This window comes from Oncorhynchus gorbuscha, linkage group LG21 (assembly GCF_021184085.1).
Source record: "Oncorhynchus gorbuscha isolate QuinsamMale2020 ecotype Even-year linkage group LG21, OgorEven_v1.0, whole genome shotgun sequence".
Lineage (NCBI taxonomy): Eukaryota > Metazoa > Chordata > Actinopteri > Salmoniformes > Salmonidae > Oncorhynchus > Oncorhynchus gorbuscha.
The window spans coordinates 24,233,597-24,255,730 of record NC_060193.1 but is presented as its reverse complement, the minus strand read 5'-3'; the positions used below and the strand labels follow the sequence as shown (position 1 = coordinate 24,255,730).

General features: G+C 41.5%; 2 protein-coding genes across 3 annotated transcripts in view; one reads left to right on the top strand and one right to left on the bottom strand.

The window, feature by feature from the left end:
* The window catches only part of sec24d (SEC24 homolog D, COPII coat complex component), a 28,436-nt gene extending 16,591 nt beyond the window's left edge, over window positions 1–11,845 (bottom strand). Inside the window, exons 1-10 of the mRNA XM_046319024.1 lie at window positions 11,689–11,845; window positions 9,969–10,168; window positions 9,510–9,609; window positions 8,966–9,084; window positions 8,364–8,666; window positions 7,888–8,048; window positions 7,267–7,378; window positions 6,400–6,527; window positions 2,340–2,478; window positions 1,843–1,958 (exon numbers count right to left, since the gene is read on the bottom strand). Coding sequence (XP_046174980.1) covers window positions 1,843–1,958; window positions 2,340–2,478; window positions 6,400–6,527; window positions 7,267–7,378; window positions 7,888–8,048; window positions 8,364–8,666; window positions 8,966–9,084; window positions 9,510–9,609; window positions 9,969–10,119 — 1,329 coding nt within the window. The 5' untranslated portion in view covers window positions 10,120–10,168; window positions 11,689–11,845. The remainder of the gene's footprint in view (window positions 1–1,842; window positions 1,959–2,339; window positions 2,479–6,399; window positions 6,528–7,266; window positions 7,379–7,887; window positions 8,049–8,363; window positions 8,667–8,965; window positions 9,085–9,509; window positions 9,610–9,968; window positions 10,169–11,688) is intronic.
* A 1,562-nt stretch (window positions 11,846–13,407) lies between these two features.
* Window positions 13,408–22,134, top strand: part of LOC124008108 (synaptopodin-2-like) — a 44,386-nt gene continuing 35,659 nt past the window's right edge. For both annotated transcript variants that reach the window (XM_046319090.1, XM_046319089.1), the window contains exon 1: window positions 13,408–13,617. In XM_046319090.1, coding sequence (XP_046175046.1) covers window positions 13,510–13,617 — 108 coding nt within the window. In that variant the 5' untranslated portion in view covers window positions 13,408–13,509. The remainder of the gene's footprint in view (window positions 13,618–22,134) is intronic.

The following is a 22,134-nucleotide window of genomic DNA, read 5'->3' as shown; positions in this document are numbered from 1 at the left end:
CATGCATCATCTTCAAGATCCTGGTACTTCCCAACAGAGCAGCAAGGGGAACTGTCCCTCCTTACAGGCTATGCTACACCCCAACCCGAGCACGCCACTCTGCCACCTTTGGTCTCTTGGCCCTCCCACCCCTACGGGAGGGCAGCTCCCATCCAGCCCAAACAAATCTCTTCTCTCTCCCAGCACCCCCTAAAGTCAGGACAGCGGAGTCCCTGAGGATCTTTTGAAAACGTCTGAAACCCTACCGCTTTGAAGAGTATCTTAAATGAGTCATGGTGCCCGACACCCCCCCCCAAAATAGCACTTCTTTTCCCACTAGCATTGACTGATACATACTTTGAGAGAAAATGTACTTGATTTGAATGTGATGTGTTGTCTCATCTAGCTATCTTAAGATGAATGCACTAACTGTAAGTGGCTCTGTATAAGAGTGTCGCTTAATGACAAAAATATTATTATAAATCGGATGGTTGGAGCCCTGAATGCTGATTGGCTGAAAGCCGTGGTATGTCAGAGCGTATACTACGGGTATGACAAAACATTTACTGCCCTAATTATGTTGGTAACCAGTTTATAATAGCAATAAGGCACCTCAGGGGTTTGTGGTATATTGAGAATAAACCACCGCTAAGGGCTGCATCTAGGTACTCCGTGGTGCACATAAGAACTGTGGTATATTGGCCATATACCACACCCCCTTGGGCCTTATTACTTAAACATAAAATGTAAATGTCAAACACATAACAACGAACACACCAGAGACTTTGAATCAGAGGTCACTTTCCCACTAGCCTTTGAAATCATACTCCATTCATTAATATACCCCAATTTTAGGTCAAACCCTTTCCTTTTCCGTTCATGTTTTTTCCCCCGTCTCCCTCTCCCATAAGAAGTGTTTACACTGAAGCCACTTATCCCCTAACCTTTGAAATTGTAGGCTACTCTTATCAAAACTAAATTGGTCAATGGACTCTAATTTTTGGCAAATACTCCCTCTTCTGCTCATGTTTTGCCCGGTGTATACCTCCACCACACTCAATACTTTATTTGTGTTTAAACTTACAGCTTGCTTGGATCTTGGAGCCGTTAGGAAAGACTATGTAACATCCAAATGCCCTCCATGTTAGGAATGTGGATGAGCACGCCATTGTTTTGTTTCCGTGCTAACATTCTGTGACATTGCTTACCTTCGAGGCTTTTGATAAAAGCTGTCCAGGACTTCATTTCTAAATATTAATAAACAGATTGAAGTAACATGTTGGCTTAAGTAGCGAACCGTGAAGTTGTTATCCCCCACCTACCTCTACCCATAATGTACAAGATAAGAAAACCCCACAGAGCGCAACAAAATCAAGAACATATAGATCTCTTTTGGCTTTAATGCAGTGGTCTCAATGTAACAGAACATGCTTTTGCCTGTGCTTCCTTCTAATCATTTGGTCCTGAATGAAGAATGAATGCAGTGTCTGCAAAGAGGTGAGCACCTCCTCCCTACACACACAAAACACTTTATAGACCCCCCCTTCAGAAAGACCACTGGGAATGGAGATCCTAATAACTTTCACTTTCTGTCCATAAGTTTTTAGGAGATAGACTCTTGCCAAGCATTGAACGTTTTATCCATGCATCGTCACAGCCTTCCCCCATGTCAATTCACATTGTAGGCTATTAGGTCTATTGGTGATATATACCACTACTTAATTTACTTTTCATCCATATAAATGTCATTCAAACTAGTTATTCCACCAATTCCTATCAATTTGTATGAAATGGAACAAAGCAATATTATACATACGGTTCACTATAAAGGCAGAGAAACCGCTATAGTAGGGCATGGCGTACCTTGCAATAATCCAGGGTGGCGGCGAACTCGTAGGACCCCAGCGACAGCTCTGGCCTCTCGTAGAAGTCCACCCTTTTGCCCATGTGGTCCAGGTGTTGGAAATAAAAGGCTGGCACTATGAAAGAACAAAAGAACGTGTTTTAGCAGTGGTGACAAAAACAAACCCAAACATAATATTGCCTCCGCTTAGCAACCACCCCCCTTTACGGTCTTTCTCAGGCAGTGTCCCCTAACAGAGTGCACTTGTTTCTATGGAAAAGGGGGTTCAAAATTAACCCAAAGCACAGCACTGGTTGGAACTTATATCTGAAATATTAAGAATAACCCTCCCCGAAAAAACAATCATTCAGATATTGGTTACCCAAATTAAAGAAACCTGTTCTAGCTTTGAGCTTAAAAGACAAAAAGGTTGGTCAGATCCTTAACTTATTTTTATCCACAGACCATTAAGACCCAGTAAGGCCCTACATGGCATCCTTGTTACGGGTAGACGTACCTTCGTTGACGCAGTTGCAGAAGCCACACTGGTAGCGGCGGCCACCGTCCGTGAACTGCATGTAGGGACACATGTACGCCTTGCAGCGGTTACAGCGGATTGGGCCAGTCTCACCATGGTTCACGACGTACATAGGAGTCTGGGCCAGACGACAGAGGAGATAGGCAGTCTCATAAGACAGTGGTCACACACACACGACAGCAGTCGCACACATGCTTGTTTTAGAGTCAACTGTAGGCTATAGTCAACTGTACAAATAGATGATTCCTTATTTGGTAGTTTGTGTGAAATAGACAGGCTTCAGGTTAACCATGATGATAACAATGCATTTCATTGGCCTCATCTGGTGCTGCTCTATAAACTGGTGAAGCTGGCTATACACCAACAGAAGCATCCAAATGAATATATATAAGTAAACAGGACCAGGATGCAAGGTTACAGTCAAAAATATAACTTTTATCAAACCCTTAACCCTTGTCAAACAGAGTGATTTAAAACACTGTGCCCATGTGCTATCTGGATAAATTCCATTTGAATTCAATCACTTTGACAGCACCCCTTTTGTTTTGAATGAAACCTTCCAAAAATATTTGGCCCATTGTAGAAGTGCTCAGAAAGTAACTTTTTGGACCTGAATGCCAAAACATTCAAGAGATAAAAGTTGACCCATTTTGCATACCCTACCATATCATGAGACATCCATGTCTTCATCACTGGAAAATATAAACGGTTGAGTTTGATAGCATTTAAAAGCTTACAAAACAGTGTTGTCAAACTTCTTTAATACAAATTGTCATTTTTATAACCTTTAATGTAAATTCTATAAAAATGTGTTAACTCTTTTTTTCCCTTCACGTTGTAGCTTAGATCTGAAAAAATGTTTGTGTTTTGCCCGCCATCGGTTGAGACTCAACATGCTCTTAAAGTAATTTCAATCATAGAAATATAATTAATAGAATGGACCTATCCATTCAGACCACTGCAATTTAGCTGGTACACCATCGAAATGTAAAATGTTCACTTCTAATTACTATCACAAAGATGACCGCAGGTCCACCCACCATCAAATGTCAACTTAAAATTGTCATTTATTTTCTATATTTCTATGTTTTCAATAGGTTTCTTTGGATGATTGATAGTAGAATTTTAAAAAACATTCCCATTCAAGTCAACATTCTCTGATGTGTGGACCTCCAACCATCTCTGTGGTACCATTTGAAAGTTGAAATGTCAACTTTATTCTCATTTTAGTACTTTTATCAACCAAAATATGACACCTACCCTGTATTCAAGGGCATTTTGTCTCAACCAATGCTGGGCACAACACATAATACACGTTAAATGATGTAAAATAGGGCATAAGCTACATGTGAATATAACAATTATACGATTTTACTTGTTTTTTAGATCATTTACATTAAAATTTTATTTAAAAAAACATTTTTGCAGAAGTAAGATAGCTTACTGACAGGGATGTCAAACGTTTAAATGATATCAACTATTTATATTGGAGGAAAGATTGGAAGAATGTTTAAAGGTGTGCCTGTCCTCCTGAGTAGTTGAGCTGTAGTAACTGCCTTGGACAAAAGGCAGACCAATTTCCCAGGCCTCAGTTCATGCCTCATCCCTAGGTTCAGCAACACTAGATAATCATTCTAACTGTTCAATTTTGCATTCAAACCTTTAAAAAAAAAGTAGTCCCCCCCCCCTCACGAAGGCTAACACAGTGCAACAGTCTACAAGTATGAAGTTGTTGCCCTGTTAAACAAGTGTGAGTTCTATCAAGATCTTTGCCTGTGTAGACCCACACACTCAGTCATAAAGCATTTAATCTTAAAATTGTCGGTGATCTCATCTATACCTTCAAAACAGTTATTCTCATGCAACTCAACACATGCCATCTCATGGGCCATGTAAATACCTGCATGGTACATCTACTGAACGTATTACATGTGTCCATTGCAGAATGTTTCTTGCCAGATAAGGCTTTGTTTAATGTAAAGATGAAATATGTCTGTCTCCTGCCGAGTGGGGATGTGTAGGAATAAAGATGGTAAAGGTGCTCCTATAGCTTATCCAGCCCACACACAGTAGTGCTGAGCGATTAACTGAAACGTTGGTTATTTTTTGGTTTTTAAACAACTAATTGACCAACGATGTTATTTGAATCAATTATTTGAATTCCATTTTGTTCTGGGGTTATTTCTGTGACTTTAATGCGCAGTTTCTCTGGAGATAAATCAGATCAAGCCCGAACTGTGCGATGTAGTAGGCAGTTAGTTTCCAACAGGCCAATATTCAACATAGTTTAGCGCAGAAAATGTGGTAATTAACTACAATGACGATAGTGTGATTCTTTTACACCTGCTACAGTAGGAGCAGACAGAGAAGAGACAGAACAATACACAATCGGGAGGGATGGAGAGCAGTTTCTTCACGAGGTATCTCTACCTGAAAATACATGAACTAAGTTATAGATAGTTGGTATTGAGCAGTCATAAAAGTATGTCTTATTTACTTTGAAAAACTACAAGAAAAATATATATATTTTCTGACAGCATAGGCAGCAGCTCTATAGAGATGACTTGGAAATAAATAATAAAATCATCTAATTAAACAAATGTAATTTAAAACTGAAATAATTTATTAAAGTAATGTGAATAAATTAGGTTTAATAAGTGATAAGCAGTAATGGGTAGTCACTACCATCATGGGATGTTTTTTAATTGTTCTATTCTGTGTTACAGCATTCAACCCATGTAATGTATAATGCATTAAATGTCTAAAAACAATCTGATTATTTTTCAATAATCGAAAACCGACCTCAAAAAGCACTAATCGCTCAGCACTAACACACACAAACAAACCCATGGGAACATATGGTACAAATTGCCTCTAAAAATGCACAAACATTTACTAACAAAAACAAACAACTTTGTGCACGTTACACACACACACAGTTCAAATATAGCCTTAGTTAGAAGATTTATTTGAGGGCATAAAATCTTAGGGCCAAGCCTCATTCAAATGAGTTCAGACAATTTATTAGCACCACATAAGGTGATATACTATCCAAAAGATTGTAGCCTAACAACCAAAACATTGTCTAAAAGATGGTCACTACTAGGCGTAAATGTAATCCAAATCTATCCTGAGAAACTCCAATTAGACTTTTAACCAGAGGAAGAAACCGGTTCAGGGAACAGAACCAAAAACCTTGGTTTCTCCTCTTTCTTAAAGGGAGGCTTTTACAAACAACAGTATGTGTTTCATATGGGCTCCAAGGCCATAAAACTGCAGACAGACGTCAATGCAGCCAAGTAGTTATATTATTAGAACAGTTCATCCAAAGAGGACATGAAGTTATTATATATTTGTTTATAATAAGTACATGTACGATACAAGATTTTAACGTTAACACTCGAGTGCTTGTGCAGTGAAGTCATTAATTCCAAACAACCAAACAATAATGCTACACGCTGATAAAATGCTAGTCCGTTTGATTTGGAATCCATGCAGGGCTTTAGCATACGTTAACTTCCTACTATGGGAATCGTGCTAGCACTGTCTGGACACTGAGCGATAACCTGAGATGGCGCTTGACATGAGCGCTTTGTTAAACTGCTTTCATCTTCTGTGGTCCCTGCAGATCTTGACATTAGCTGATTAGCACTCTACGAGACAGAGAAAAAAGCTACATTAACATCGCCTAAAAAGGGCCTTTGGCGCCGATGACAAGGCGAGGGGAAGAATATCCAAGGCAGGTTTCCTGGGACCACACAGGACTACATCAAGGTTGTCCTTGGGACACATACTTTTACAGCACTTGGACAAGAGTATAATTTTATAAGGAATTAAAAAGTTTGAGTCATTGAGCTTCTGAGGAAAACAAAAAGTGCTAGTGTCTCCCTCCCCAAACATTTCTACAATTATGTACCTGAGGTCTATGTAGTGTTTGGGTTTAAACATATTGGTTTCAGAATTCATAAGCGGCTTAGTTGTCCGACTTCATAAAACAATGTGGATAATCTCTGCAAACATACAGAGGGCTAGTGCCTACCTCATTCTTTGGCACTGTGGCGAAGGGTTTGATGATGGTGGCCAGGGGAACTTGGCACTGCTTAGCCAGGTCAGCCGTGCAGGGGAAAGAGTATGTGGTGCAACGCATGAACCTTGGGCTGGCGTTTCCTAAAGGGGAAGAAGAAATGGAAACAGATCCAGTTTAAAAAATAAAAAATATATTTGAATTAAGTTGGTAAAGAATGTAATAATATTGGTTTGTTTCAAGAAAAAAATATAAATACAATTTAAAAACAGGTTTGCATTTTCACAATATCATTCAGTTCTTCCCTCATAACTTTAAAGATTCATCAGGTTGTAAATAACTGTTTGTGTCTGAAGTAGAGCTGTTAATAGTAATAGCTTCCTGAGTTATTTGTTTGATGAAGAGCAGGGGTGTATTCACTTCGACCTAAACGGAAGCAAACAGTCCGAAACGGGGAGGAACCTACCTGAACTTGTCCAATAAGAAACTCATTTTCGTTGCGAAAACGTTTTGCTAGTTTGCTACGATGTGCACTAATGAATACACCCATATCATGTCCCCCATGTTGCCATTAAAAAAATCTTTCAAAAGTGTATAATTGAACTAAGGCTATTACGGTGTTGTCCAAAGCCATCGGTCACGTTTTACTTATTCATTCCTTGTGGAACACCACATTGTTCCATCCCAGCACAAACAAACCAGATTCAACTAGTCAAGTAATCACAAAGCCCTTGATTAGTTGAGTGAGGTGTGCTAGTGATGGACTGGAAATAAAGCAATAACGAATTTCAGAAGTGTGTTGAAGTAAAGCTGTGTCCTTTAGTTCTGTTCAATGACACCGACAGGTTTGTAGTACTGTACGCTGGTATTCCTGTGCCTTACCTTGGTCCTGTACTGTATAGTCAGTGGTGACTAGCGGGGGCACCTGGCCCCTGAGGTTCGTAGTGTACACCTGTCCCCCTCGTTTGGCTTGGTCGTCCTCGATGACTTGTGTCTGAACCAAAAGAGGTTGCATTGTTGGTAAAAGAGCTTCTACTGTGGTGAGCCATTTCCTTGACAAACAGTCAGGCTGGGTGAATGATTTCAATCAGTTCCACTCTGTTTTTGCTGGCTGCGTGTGGTATAGGACACAGATTGGTATTGTACAAATTCACATGCTACTGTTGCTTTGTTGCCGTTTGCCTGACAACAACCCAACAACAATCAGTCAAACATTTTGTTTTTAACTACGGGACACAGGGTTGACGTCATCATTTGTAAGTCATATATTTCCCCCAAAACATGATCAACAGGGTAATTGGGGGGGGGGGGGGGATAGGCTAACATGTCTATCCTGGGCCCATACTGTATGTGAAGTAGCCAAATCTTCTAAAGAGTATAGTGTGGGTCCACTCTATAATGCCTTTAAAGGAAATACTGGCCTGGAGGTAGCTCGGAAACATGGGAAATGGCATTCTGATATGCAAAGACGTGAAGTCACGGGATAATTAAATATGGACTCACTGTGCTAGGGATGGAGTCAGGATCCAGCTTTTTCTGAGGTGGGCCGGCCATTTGTGCTGCCCCACCTTGGAAGGGTCCCGCCATCCCGGGTCCCGCCATCCCGGGTCCCGCCATCCCGGGTCCCGCCATCCCGGGTCCCGCCATCTGCCCTCCAAATTGACCTGTGACACACAAACAATACCACAGTGTAAGGCTCTGGTGACCTGTACCTGGTGCAATCCTATTGGCAAGAACACACTTAGCGGTACAGTCCTCCAAAATCTATTTGTGCACACTCCTCGCCACATTCAATACAATAAGCTTGAGTTCCACAGGGAGTTCCCATATCCAAGGACCCAGATTAATCCTATCCCTGGACTGAAAACATACTTTTATTCCAGGAATAGGCTTAATCTGGTTCCTGGAAAATGGCCCTACAAATCCATAAAGCTTTGAAATGGCCACTGTTGAGCTCCAGGTTACTGTGCTATCTGTACCTTGTAGTTGCTGAGGATGTCCTGGTGGTCCGGCAGCTCCAGGCCCAGGCTGCGGGAAGCCCCCAGCACCTGGAGGGGGTGGGCCAGGGAAGGGCCTACCCATGCCTCCCATGGGTGGGGGGCCACCCATAGATGGGGGCCCTGCCATAGTTGGACCAGCTAGGGGTGATTGTGGGTGAGCCATCTGAGACGAGTGGGGGCCCATGGGTGGATGTCCCATGGCTGTGGGAGGGGCAGTCTGGAATTGCTGCTGGGTTAGGTGAGAGGTGGGAGGTGCTTGAGGGCTCTGCACGGGCCCTGGACCTGCAGGAAAAGCAAGGGGGGAGGGTGATCCACTTTCAACACACTGCATGAATGAAGCCTTAACAATAACATACTGCATGCTAGTGTACCTAAGTTGTGGTGCCTCTGTTGAATATATATAGACTAACACTAGCAAGAATAGTATATCTACCTAAAGGCTTCCATTTTACTATTTGGCCAACAAGGCACTTTACTTGTTTAACTTGTTTGAGAGTTGGTTTGCATCTTGTTAACCAGCTAAAGTGGATGCCCTAACCATCCTTAAAACATCAGTCTTGAGTTCTACAGTGGTTAATTACCATATCCGAGGTTCATGGCACCCATCTGATTGGTGAGCTGCTGTGCTGGGGGCGGGCCCTGGTGGGCCATGCTGTGATAGGGGGACTGAAGTGGCTGTCCATACGGAGGGGCGGGGTAGCTGGAGGAAAGTAAACAAAGAGCTACATATTTAGTCTGTTCCAATAGTATCAATTAGCTTCCTTGTTTATTTTCCTTCATTACTGATTTGAAAGTAGAGGAAAACCAACTCACCTATTTGTCATGAAGAAAATGGAAGAAGGAATGTACTAAGAGTATTGGAATGCAGATGGTTGCCTTCCAATTCTTTACCTGAAGTGTGCATTATCTCCCTCCCACTCATGGGTTTGAAAGCAATGAATTGGTGTTAACATTGGCTAGAGGGCGTTTCTAGCATACGTATTGCACCAGTCCATTCATTTTAAATGAAATCAAATTCCATGAAGGTGGACAGATCAAGTGCATACTTCAGGGAGAAGGGTAGAATTGGCCATAACAATGTTATTGTAGTAAATGGACTCTGCTCGGTGGAGGAAGCTCTGTTACCTTTGAGGGTGAGCTCCGTTCTGCTGGCCGTTTGAGCCGTAATGGCTGGGGACCTGTGGTGGAGGCATGCCGGAAGGGGACGACACAGGCTTCATCATACCTGGAAGGTAAAGCATTCTCTTATGGCAACACATTATATACAAATCATGCACCTGAGCAAAACATCTAATCAAAATGCTATGGCAATAGCATGGCTATACACAAAGCATCACACATTACGGTCACACATTACATACAGAGTACAATACACACATGAGCAAAAAAAAATGTATTAGGAAATAGCATGGCCATGCAGAAAAAAACATATCCGTAGTCTTAAATGTTGTCATTATAATTGAAGCTGCATCGCTTGACTTGTCTACGGGACACTTTCCAACTGACAAGATCAGACCTGTTAAATTAAAAGCTAAACAGAAGACTTCACAGGAGGAATGGGAGACCAAAGGCACGTGTCTTTACCTGTTGGTGGGGCGGGGAATGATTGAGGTGGTCCCCCATAGTGTCTATAGAGGGGCTGGGCAGGCGCGCTCCCAAACCCGGCTGGGTATCCCCCCATCCCAGGCTGGGCCTGGGAATAGGGAGGTGTGGCAACATAACCCTGCTGACTCATCCTGTGCTGTTAAGGTCTTCTCATTACAAAATGGCAGAGATCCAACAATCTGCAAAGATGAAAGCACAGAGTAAGGAACTTTGCTACCTGACGAGGCAGATAATTTAAGGAAGTGTCTATTGGTCTAGCATTCTCGTAGTCTTGACTTGAAGGCCCAAAGCAGTAGTTTGAGTGTAATAATGAGATTACAAAAGCTCTAATTCACAGAATTTCACAAACCAACCTACAACTGTCACCTTGCCCATGGGAAGATTTTTCATAGACTGCACACTTAATATCCTTTGTTGTCTTCACTATTTTCCTCATACCTAACATCAGTACTTTCCTCCAGTACAAAGTAAATAAGTGGTATTCTCCACCAGGCAAAGCCAACAAGCGATATTTGACCTCAAAACAACGTCAACGCTCACGTGTAACAAGACCCAAGAACATTGGACTATTAGGAGATAAGAGAGTTCCATCTTTGATAACATAGACTAATCTACAAATGACTTATTTATACTGTTGTTGTCAGTCAGTTTCCTGCAACAATGGTCCTAAAATAATAATAATATTCTCAAGATGAATATATGCGATAAAACAATGTAATTACACTATTATTATATATATATATTATTTCTTACAACTGTTGGTTGATGAAAGCCGGTGTAATGGTTACTTAATGACATACTGGAGCAGAAATTGTAGGTAGATACAATCTCTCTTAATTGGGGTTCAAATTATTAAATGACTGATTCAGGCCTTGCTTCACAAGCTCATGTGCAGTGTTGGTGAAATCATTATTGAGCAATAGGCCTCTCAGTAAGTCCAATGGTTATAAATAAATACATACAGTAGGCCTAAATCATTTAGTCACCTTCTCCAAATAGGCAATTAATAATAATGGATTCAACGAATTATTGGTCTCCCTTGTAAACTATTCTTTGTCCTTAAATCTCTCGGTAAAGTTGCATTTTCTTTCCAGTTTTAGAACAACCTGAGCTTGACCTGATGGACTTCCACAAGCCAACACAACAGCTGTCAAATATTGCTATATTAAGGCCACAAACAGCTGTCTGGCATTGCGACTCATATCAAATGCAAAGTACTTCGAATAAAAGGGGGGATCCATAAATGAAGACAGAAATATCAAAAGAAACAGTCATGGCTAAAAACGTAGGCTAATGTACGACGAGTAGCTCAGCCACAACCCAGAATTGCCACGTCAAAGACCGTTATGATGGTTTAAAGCTGAGCTTCACCAACCCAGGACCTAGGCTAGGTAGCCTAGCTACCATTCAGTTACAACCAGACATACATCAATATTTATCAACCGCATGAAAATATATCGGTTGTTAACACCACCCGAAACAATATCCATCTATCCAGCACCATTGTGATTAGTGTGCGCGCGGTGTATTTAACGTTACAAATAAACTAAAATGTGTCGTTCATACACGGAAATTGCTAACGCGTTAGCTAGCTATGAAAGCATTCTGGTATAAAATGCATTTTAATATGCCTACAACAGACAGTGAAATAGCCTCTTATAAAACGCATTCGGCTTCTCTGACTAATTTAATTATTTACCTGTATTCTGGGGAGTACCTGCCGAGTCCTCTTCTCTACGAATTCCTGATAGTCAAAGTAGAGTGCCACGTCAAACTCCAACACAGCACCGGTCCGTACGTAACTCGCTGTAATTCCCAGTGGTAAATGCGCATGCACCAACATGTGGGAAACCCAACACGTCAGCGTAGACAAATATTATTGCGCCGATTGCGTAGCATAAAATTATCTAGAAATGTGTGCATTTCTGATCTGTCACGCAGGCAATCAACTGCTCATAATGTAAACTTGGCAGCATGAAACTAAGCAGTAGGCCTATCTAAACTTGATTTCGTTCTCCATTCAATAGGCAGTAGCAATTGGAATAGATCCACTATCAGGTGATCTAAAACGGCTTATCAACAATGTCTATGTAATTGAGACCAGGCCAATTGGATCATAACAGTACCAACTCTAGGTTAGGTGCAGATTGTATTTGATGTGTAAACATAAAGCGTCTCAATATACAATCAGCACTTGAATTCAATGGTTTGAATCTCTGCATATTTGTAGACTACATGTGACTGTATTGTGTTTATTCACTTGCTTGTGTTTTATAGGCCTGCATATTCACAAGACAAGTTCCCAATCAATGCAATGTCTCTACTATCTTCTATTGCCAAGAGTTAGTCTCTCTATTATAGGCTATTATATTGTATTTTATTATATTGTATAGGTAGGCCTATTGCCAAACCGTACACTCAATAGCCTGGGTACCACACATGCACATACACGAGAATTTTCCGCGGGCCACCACTTACTGACAACCCATTCATAGACGTTAACAACCTTTAGCGCCTATTCACAATGGGCCTATCTTCTGCCTGGGGGAGTTTGTTAAGAGCCCCAACGCTCAGCGATAAATAATTTTCCAAAAACATAAGGTTAAATTACTACACATATTAAGCCACATTTCCATGTTATACAGAGCATTTCCATGTTATGGAAAACAGAGGTGGTACCTGTGCTAATTAGCTATATCTGCGTCTCCAAACACCTGTGTGTGGATGGAGTATTTGGCTGTTTTGGCTGCCAGAGCCAATTCGCCTCCGAAAAGAGTAATGTTTCTGTCCCTCCTCTCGCATCGAACCAGGGAGCCTCTGCACACATCGACAACTGCCTCTCACGAAGCATCCTTGCCCATCGCTCCACAAAACCCCAGCTCTTGCAGAGCAAGGGAAACAACTACTTCAAGGTCTCATAGCGAGTGACGTCACCGAATGAAACGCTATTTGCGCGCACCCCGCTAACTAGCTAGCCATTTCACACCGATTAAAAGAGCATGTAAGGTCCTTGGACTACAAGGAGCAAAGTTAGGTTCCAATAGTCCATTATTTGTCTAGTCATCAGATATTATTTTTATATTTACAATGCAAGTAATCAACTGATTTATAGGGATACACAATAAATAAAAAAATAGGCCTAAATCCCTTTCAACCAATAGGCTATAGGCCAACACATACATATGACTAGAAAACAGCCATCATAATCGATACATAAACTTAATTGAGATATCAAAGCTCATTATTATTGTAGCTACACTGTATGAGAAGTTCAATCCCGACAGTGGCCCCACACAAATGCAGCTACAAGACATTCCCAAGAGCGCACAACTAGATGAGCAGGCGGGGCAATGTGCAATGACGTTTCAGAGCGGGCTGGACGAGAAGGCTGGAATCGGGATAATTTGCAGATGATGGGAATTATACTGCACTGTGCTGCTCTTGGTTTCCTAGAGCCCTGTTGGTCCAACCCCGGACAATTTGATGATAGCGGTTTTGGTGGGAGCCTGCTGCGTGTGGCATGGGCACTGGGGATTATATCTGTGTAACGGTGCGCGGAGGCGCGCCCTGGGGCTTCAGTCTCTGCCAAGGAGAGGGGGATGCCTACCGACCTTTGCAGGTTTATCAGGTAGAAACATAATTAGTTTGAAGTATTTTTTTGTTAATTGTTTATGCTTTTGGCGTTGCAGTGTATAACATAGGTCAACGGAGCCTTCATCAAGATCATGATTTGTCGCATTGCAAGTTTGTTTTGTCTCGCGTTTATTTGTGGAATGTTTCTATTGAACCATGTAAAACGTGCATTTACATGTCATACAATGCGGCTTTAGGCCAACAAGTTTTTTTTCTCCTCATGTTCAGGAACAGTGGCGACTTGGAAATGAATCCATTAGCTACGCTGGACATGTAGGTTATTTGATGCTAATTTGAGACAGGTATCCTACTGATGTTGATCTTTAGGGTTGATGTTGTGGCCTACATTTCATATGGTGAATTAATTGTTTTGAAAATACTTTATTTGGGCAAATGTTTTGAGTTTAGAGAGCATGTGTTTGAGACGGGCAGAATTCCCCTTTTTTTCTGGTGTGTCGGAGATGGGTTTTTTTATGGTATGATTCCTGGAGACCCTTATATGGTCAGGGCTCGAGGACTGTGGCGTGCAGCGCGATCTATCAGTTATCACAAGTGAACATTTAATTTGGAATCTAAACATCCTCGAGCTGTGGAGACAGTGCCTTCAGGGGTCACGGAGTGATAAAAGCCTAAACAAAACGGAAAAGATGGAAAGCTGTTGGATGGGAACTTTTATTTAGATAAGTCTCAATCGAAAATGGTAGATTTGTTCAATCTTGTTTAATTGAAGCCTATAGGCAAAATTGTGCAGCCAACCACATGTTGATTCATACAGTAGACCTATCCCATGCTGGTCTAATTTGTAGCCTATTACTTTCTACATGTTAGTAATTGTGTCCAGCTGGAATAATGGTGCCTTTCCCAATGGCATAACTTTCTTGGTCACATGTGTGGCCAACACGGTTCTATTCTCCACATGTTTAGGAACAGTGGCCACTTGGCTATACATTACTATGTACACTACTGTCTTAGAGAATGGACAGTAAGTCCATTTTGACAGAGATACTTACCAAAAGGCAATCCGCTCCTTCATTGGCCACACATGGAGCTACCTAAGAAGCATCAGGTAAGGATAAACAGACCCTTAAAGCACAGGGATGCTTTGTGTAGGAATGCCATCCAAAGACAGTTGATGGATCAGTATGACTAGGCTATGTCAAGTGCATTGTAAAGGAAATGAAAATGACTATGCTTGTGAATGATGGTGTAGATGGGTACCCCATCAACCACATCCAGCCCCCCAGCAAGGGGTCAAGGTGTAGCTTAGAGGGGGTCTAGGACTCTGCGGCATTGATTTGTTCTGGGAAGGAGAACAACTCGCAAGCAATGCTTTCCCCTGCACTAAAAGTTCTAATAGGCAGCCCAATAAAAAAGGCTGAACCAATAAATATTTTAATATCTCATCATGAAATACTAACTCTCAAATGGCCAAATAACTTAGGGTTCCTAAGCTTTGTGGGGGTACTCTCTCCTAATTGAAATTTTAAGTGGACCCACATCACTGACCCAAATCTCACTTGTAGCCATTTACTTGGTTATAGGACTCTTTTAGTCATTACATCCTTTGTTTTAGGGAGAGCCTGGTTTTGCTTTGTGGAACTCCAGGGAATGACATTGGTAACATATGGACTACATTTTTTGAAGAATTCAACTATTTTAAAGGTCATTTTTTGACAGGATTGATGATGTCACCAAATACTAAGTACTAAGGGGTGGTTTCCCAGTCACATATTTCACCTAGTCCTGGACTAAAAAGCATGCTCAATGGAGAATCTTACTTTTGTATTCAAGGACTAGGCTTAGTCTGTGTCCTGGAAATCGGCCCAAAGTGTGCCACAAGACTGTTAGCCCACTGAACTATTCAGGGAGCTAACACAAGTGTTCAGGTCTCAGGCAAATGTACTCATCATGAGAGTATAGTTTACTGAAGCCCCTCCATTTATCTACAGAAACGTACACTGTACAGCATTTCATAGATGGCATAATTCCTTAAATAGAATGTTGTAAATACATTTTAAAAGAGCTGTTCACTTCATAGATATATAATGCTCCCTTTGAGCAGCAATATTATTTATTTAACCTCTAGTGAAACATTTATTAATTTACTTATCAAAAACATTTTTTTACAAAGACTGTTTGTACATCATATGATACCATGTGAAAAGCATTTACATCAAGGCTGACCGAAATAACCAAAACTGCTTCACTTGAACTGAAAACCCTCCAATCACTGTGCCTACAATGTTTGTATCAATGTTTTTTTCACGTAATTTCAATGAAATTACGTTGAACCCAAAAAAAATTTAGGTGTTGAATTGACATCTGTGCCCAGTGGGTGGTAACTGACCTTCCTCTCTAACCACAAGGCTACTGCCATTACTTTGTTAGACTTTGAAGCTAGAATGCTCATATAATAATTCAAATTTTCTCTTCCAGGTGTTGGAATGTTACACTCCCCAGGTCTTGTTTATGGAAATCTGTCATCAACTTGTCAACCATAGAGAGAGCGTAAATACATTCCTGTGACATCAAAAATGTGTGCCAAAAAATCCCCACAATAGATGAAAATCAAATATTTTATGAACTCTGACATATTTTATAACATATAATATACATGTAACTGCCAAAATAAAGGAAACACCAACAAAGTGTCTTAAAGTGTTGGGCCACGGCGAGCCCTGTGGATGGGGGCATTTTCCTATCAGGATAGAAATGATTCACTCAGAATGGCTGTGTATTTATTTGTGTTCACCTTGAGTGGACCTAAACCATACCACAGCGGTATCCTACGAAGCAACCTAGATCTACTCAGGGTTTTCTAAAGCTAACCAGCTTCAGTTAGCTTCACTTTCCTAAGTCAGGCTTCATTCATACTACGAGTATGGATATTGCTTGTCCTCCTGCTGCTAACTCTAGCAGGCTTATTGTCACGCCCTGACCATAGTAAGCTGTTTATTCTCTATGTTGGTTGGGGTGTGATAGTGACTAGGCTGGGTCCTCTAGGTTTTTTGTATGTCTATGTTGGCCTGATATGGTTTCCAATCAGAGACAGCTGTTTATCGTTGCCTCTGATTGGGGATCATATTTAGGTAGCCATGTCCTCATTTGTGTTTTGGGGATCTTGTCTACAGTTAGTTGCCTGTGTGCACACCAGTAGCAGCATGTTTTGGTCAGTAGTTTGTTGTTTTTGTTCGGTGTTCATTTAAATAAAATAAAATGTATGCGTACCACGCTGCACCTTGGTCCAATCCGTACCACGCTGCACCTTGGTCCAATCCTTACTACGATCGTGACACTTATAACTGCTTGTGCATGTTGCACGATACTAGTCGAACGCTAGACTCTTCATTGAGACAATGCTGAAAACGTGAATCCATGAGCGAGTCAGTGCCACATTTTAATTTGTGCCGAAATGAAAATGAAATGTTATTTTGCAAATTCATGAGGCTATGGTGTTAAATAGGCTTTTAGAAGTGCCATCTTTATTTTATTACTTATCTTTAATGCTGTCTTTGGTGTGCTTATCAATGCACAAGCACATTTAAACACTCCTGATACAAGTGTTACATTTTGGTGTTATTTAAGGAAAAAAAAACAGTTTGATTAATAAAACATGTAATCAGTAGTCTCCAAGAAATGAAGGTGATGATGCCACAGGAGGCTGCTAAGGGTAGGACGCTAGTTAATAATGGCCGGAATGGAGCTAATGGAAACCATGTGTTGGTGTTGGATACCATTCCAATTTTTCAGTTCCAGCCATTACTATGAGCCCGTCCTCCCCAATTATGATGACACCAGCCACCTGTGGATGACGCAATCTTTTCAAGAGGGAGGGAATCGGATTTCATTGGTCCTCAGTCATTTCATTCTGGGTGAGTGGAGTTAGCCTGGCCTGGAGCAGCTTAGTTCCGAAGGATTTGTTGCCATAGAAATTTAGCTGGCTAGAAGGTGAGCCACCAATGTTACCTCTAACTCCTCAAACCTGCTTTGTACGATACCCCTCAGTAAAATGCACCCGACACCATAAGAGGCACCAGAACCCTCATTTTACTCAAGTGTTTCCTTTATTTTGGCATTTACCTCTATATAAAATATATTATAATATTTTAATTCAGCCTATTGACTTTGTCTGAATTTGTTCTACTGATTGAGGTCAATCCTAAACTATTAAATTATCGATTTACCTATATGCTCAGTGGCCTTTCAACAAAACAGCATTGCAGTGTAACACAAAGGTCAGAAGAATCTGATAGAAGTCAGGTTGGTATTCAAAGAGAGTGGGAGGAATCGCCTATCACCGAGCTTTAAGTGCCTGGCACTTGTTCAGTGTCATGGAGCATGATCAAAGGGAATATCTTTGTTTTTCTGGACAAACACTCAGTTACTATGCTACCGTAACTTCATTGCTTTTATGAACCTATGCTAGCCTCTGGGTATATGTGTTTCAGAGTGAGTTTTTGTAGTTTGGTCCTGTTCTACTTGAAATGTTAACGGAACATAAATACAGTACATACACAGACTTCTGGACATGCAACGTTGCACTGACATGTGGCTATTTAGAGAACGTTAGCTTTTTGTGTAATTCCATTTCAACTAATGTCATCCTTGATTCTACTGATGTTGACATTCAATTGATTTAGTTTATTTATTTAGGGCAGAGCAAGTTCTATAGCTTTTGATTGACAGTATTACAACGCTTCTGTATCGTATCATCCACGACAAGCCTCACTCGGCCACAGCCACTCCAGTAATGTTCATCTGTAAATAAGTCAAACGACCATCCATTTTTAGACAAATAGTCTCGTTTTAAACCTTGTTCTTTTCAGAATTGCGGAGTGTGTTGACATTCCAAAAAAGACTGATGTGGAGAAACTTGGCTTAATTCACATCAGACAGCAACAATAGGCCTTTTTTTAGGCAAGGCAGCTGTGAACGAGACCTTTCTAATGTAGCATAAGGAATAGGGGCAAATTGAATTAAATGAAAGTTGAATTACATTTGTAGGGAAGTGGAATGAAAACGCGCACCACTCCTCAAGAAAAGGGCTTTGCGCATGACATCCTCATTGAACTCGTTTTTGGATTTGTCAAACAAATGAAGTTTGATTAAACTGCAGTATTTTAGGGTCAAGGGTGCCAAGTTCCAAAAGAAGGCCTTTCCAAAGTTTGAGCACATTGTTATATAAGCCCTGTGTTAATGTCTTCTTTGGCTTAACTGCCAAATATTTGCCTGTACCGGTGTGAAATGGCAATAGATGACGTCTCTTGCGAGTCTATGCCTCAGTCGAGGATATCTGAAGAGTGACCTCGTGGTAACAGCGAGTCATCTGGAAGACATAACTTTAAGCTTGTCTCGAGACTTTTTGAGGAGGGTTGGAGCAGAGAGTGGGGAGAAGAGCTGTCAGTATAGGTTTTAAAAGCTAACATACCAAGATTGTGAGAAATACTCCACTAGCAGAGTTAGGGCACTTTCATATCTGATAAATTGGAGTTATTCAAAGCTTCTGTTGGATTGTGTGAGCAGGGCTCCCTTTCTAAAGAGAAAGTGACTGTTGAATGTACTGACATGCAATAGGCCCACAGTGCGAGGGGGTCTCGTAACACTCAAGAAGCTGTTGTCCATATATGGGAAGTTGTTTTTTAATCTGAGTTTTTGGGAGAACAAACTTGGTGAAGTCACAACCCACTTCATTTTTTTAAAGTGCAGAAAGTCTTTGGCCTGGCTGAAATGCAGCCACATTTCAATAAGTAGGGGATATTTCTTTGTTGGCTTTATTCATGGTCTATTTTCATTTAATTTCCTTAACTGATTCACTGTAAAGACAATCCTACATTAATTACTTTCAATTTAGAAGTATTTTGCATCTGGAAATTGTATTATACTTGAACACATCGGTGTCTCCACATCCTGCCACACCGAATTTGTGAAACATGTTACGCCGATGCTGACTGACAACTTTTGACGTCGTAGTGCTGGCCTCTAGGCTTCCTAGTGTGGAGTTGTCTCCTCGTTGCTACCATATAGATTCATGAAGACGGAACAGTCCCTTTACAAGTCAGCATGTTGAATAAATGTCATTTGAACTTACTCTACCATTTGACCACTGTGTCCGTCCTTATGCCGTTGGAGAAAAATAGACAAAAACACCTACAGAAAAATAATATCTATTAGGCCTACTGACTTAAAACGCAGAGGTCTGTGCGTGGCTATCACAGTTTTTGTTCATCACTGGAGCTATGCATGAAAATACCCTCAAATGAAAGGTGACAATTCTGTCTTGTCGCCTCATATGAAACATTTGATATCAAATCCAAAATGCTGGAGTATAGAGATAAATGTAACATTTTGCTTCACCGTCCAAATACATATGGAGGGGACTGTAACTCCAAAGGAAAGGCCTACCTCTGATAAAAGCATAAAGAGACCAAACTAGTACTTTCAGGTTCAGTCTAGCTACTGAATTAATCATACAATGAAACATTACAACACTTGCACCACACCAAACTCACTTTCAGTCCACATGGATGTTTCCCTTTCCCCTATCTCTCATGGTCATAGTCCTAAAGAGTAACATTCACTGTGCTTGAAACACATGGTTGATTAAACAATTACTGTCAGGTGGCATTTCCTGCCACAGTGCAGGGGGTTGTGACAAACGGAGTCCTTTGATTTCTACAGCCCCTTGAAATGGTATCAGTTTCCAGACAGACAGACAGACAGACATGGGAAAATGCATGAGATGATGAACTCCCTGGGAATTCATCCATGAAGGCTACTTTCTGGCCTTGGATTCAAATACAGCTCTTTTGAAAGCACAACATGATGAAATCCTATGAGATAAGAACTGTAAGTTAACCTGATTCTGTGTCCATACTGAATCCAGAAATCCTGACAGTTACCCTCAAGTTACCATCCTACGTAGTCTACACAGATGGCAGTAAGTGAATGAATAGGGTTATTTGGGCCGTCCAATTACTGAGATACAGTATGTCACTGCGTATCAAGTCAATCCCGTCGTCCAAAGACCAGAGTAAATGTTTTCTTAATATAAAGACCTTCTGACTCCCTTTATGTAAATGTCAATGTTAAAGGGGCAATCTGCAGTTTCTACATTTATATTTGGATGTACAAATTAATGCTATGTACTCATTGATTCTTGAAGAATATAACTTGTATGTGAGCTTAGTTCAACTGTCGTACCCCATCAGAACTGACAATATACAATTGTTTTACTCCATGTTTGTAAACAAAGTAAACGTAAACTAACACTGTACAGCCTAAAAACATTGTTAAAACTACACTGCTCAAAAAAATAAAGGGAACACTTAAACAACACAATGTAACTCCAAGTCAATCACACTTCTGTGAAATCCAATTGTCCACTTAGGAAGCAACACTGCTTGACAATAAATTTCACATGCTGTTGTGCAAATGGAATAGACAACAGGTGGAAATTATAGGCAATTAGCAAGACACCCCCAATAAAGGAGTGGTTCTGCAGGTGGGGACCACAGACCACTTCTCAGTTCCTATGCTGCCTGGCTGATGTTTTGGTCACTTTTGAATGCTGGCGGTGCTTTCCCTCTAGTGATAGCACGAGATGGAGTCTACAACCCACACAAGTGGCTCAGGTAGTGCAGCTCATCCAGGATGGCACATCAATGCGAGCTGTGGCAAGAAGGTTTGCTGTGTCTGTCAGCGTAGTGTCCAGAGCATGAAGACGCTACTTGGAGACAGGCCAGTACACCAGGAGACGTGGAGGAGTCCGTAGGAGGGCAACAACTCAGCAGCAGGACCGCTACCTCCGCCTTTGTGCAAGGAGGAGCACTGCCAGAGCCCTGCAAAATGACCTCCAGCAGGCCACAAATGTGCATGTGTCTGCTCAAACGGTCAGAAACAGACTCCATGAGGGTGGTATGAGGGCCCGATGTCCACAGGTGGGGGTTGTGCTTACAGCCCAACACCGTGCAGGACGTTTGGCATTTGCCAGAGAACACCAAGATTGGCAAATTCGCCACTGGCGCCCTGTGCTCTTCACAGATGAAAGCAGGTTCACACTGAGCCCGTGACAGACGTTACAGAGTCTGGAGACGCTGTGGAGAACGTTCTGTTGCCTGCAACATCCTCCAGCATGACCGGTTTGGTGGTGGGTCAGTCATGGTGTGGGGTGGCATTTCTTTGGGGGGCAGCACAGCCCTCCATGTGCTCGCCAGAGGTAGCCTAACTGCCATTAGGTACCGAAATGAGATCCTCAGACACCTTGCGAGACCATATGCTGGTGCGGTTGGCCCTGGGTTCCTCCTAATGCAAGACAATGCTAGACCTCATGTGGCTGGAGTGTGTCAGCAGTTCCTGCAAGAGGAAGGCATTGACGCTATGGACTGCTCCGTCTGTTCCCCAGACCTGAATCCAATTGAGCACATCTGGGACATCATGTCTCGCTCCATCCACCAACGCCAGGAGTTGGCGGATGCTTTAGTCCAGGTCTGGGAGGAGATCCCTCAGGAGACCA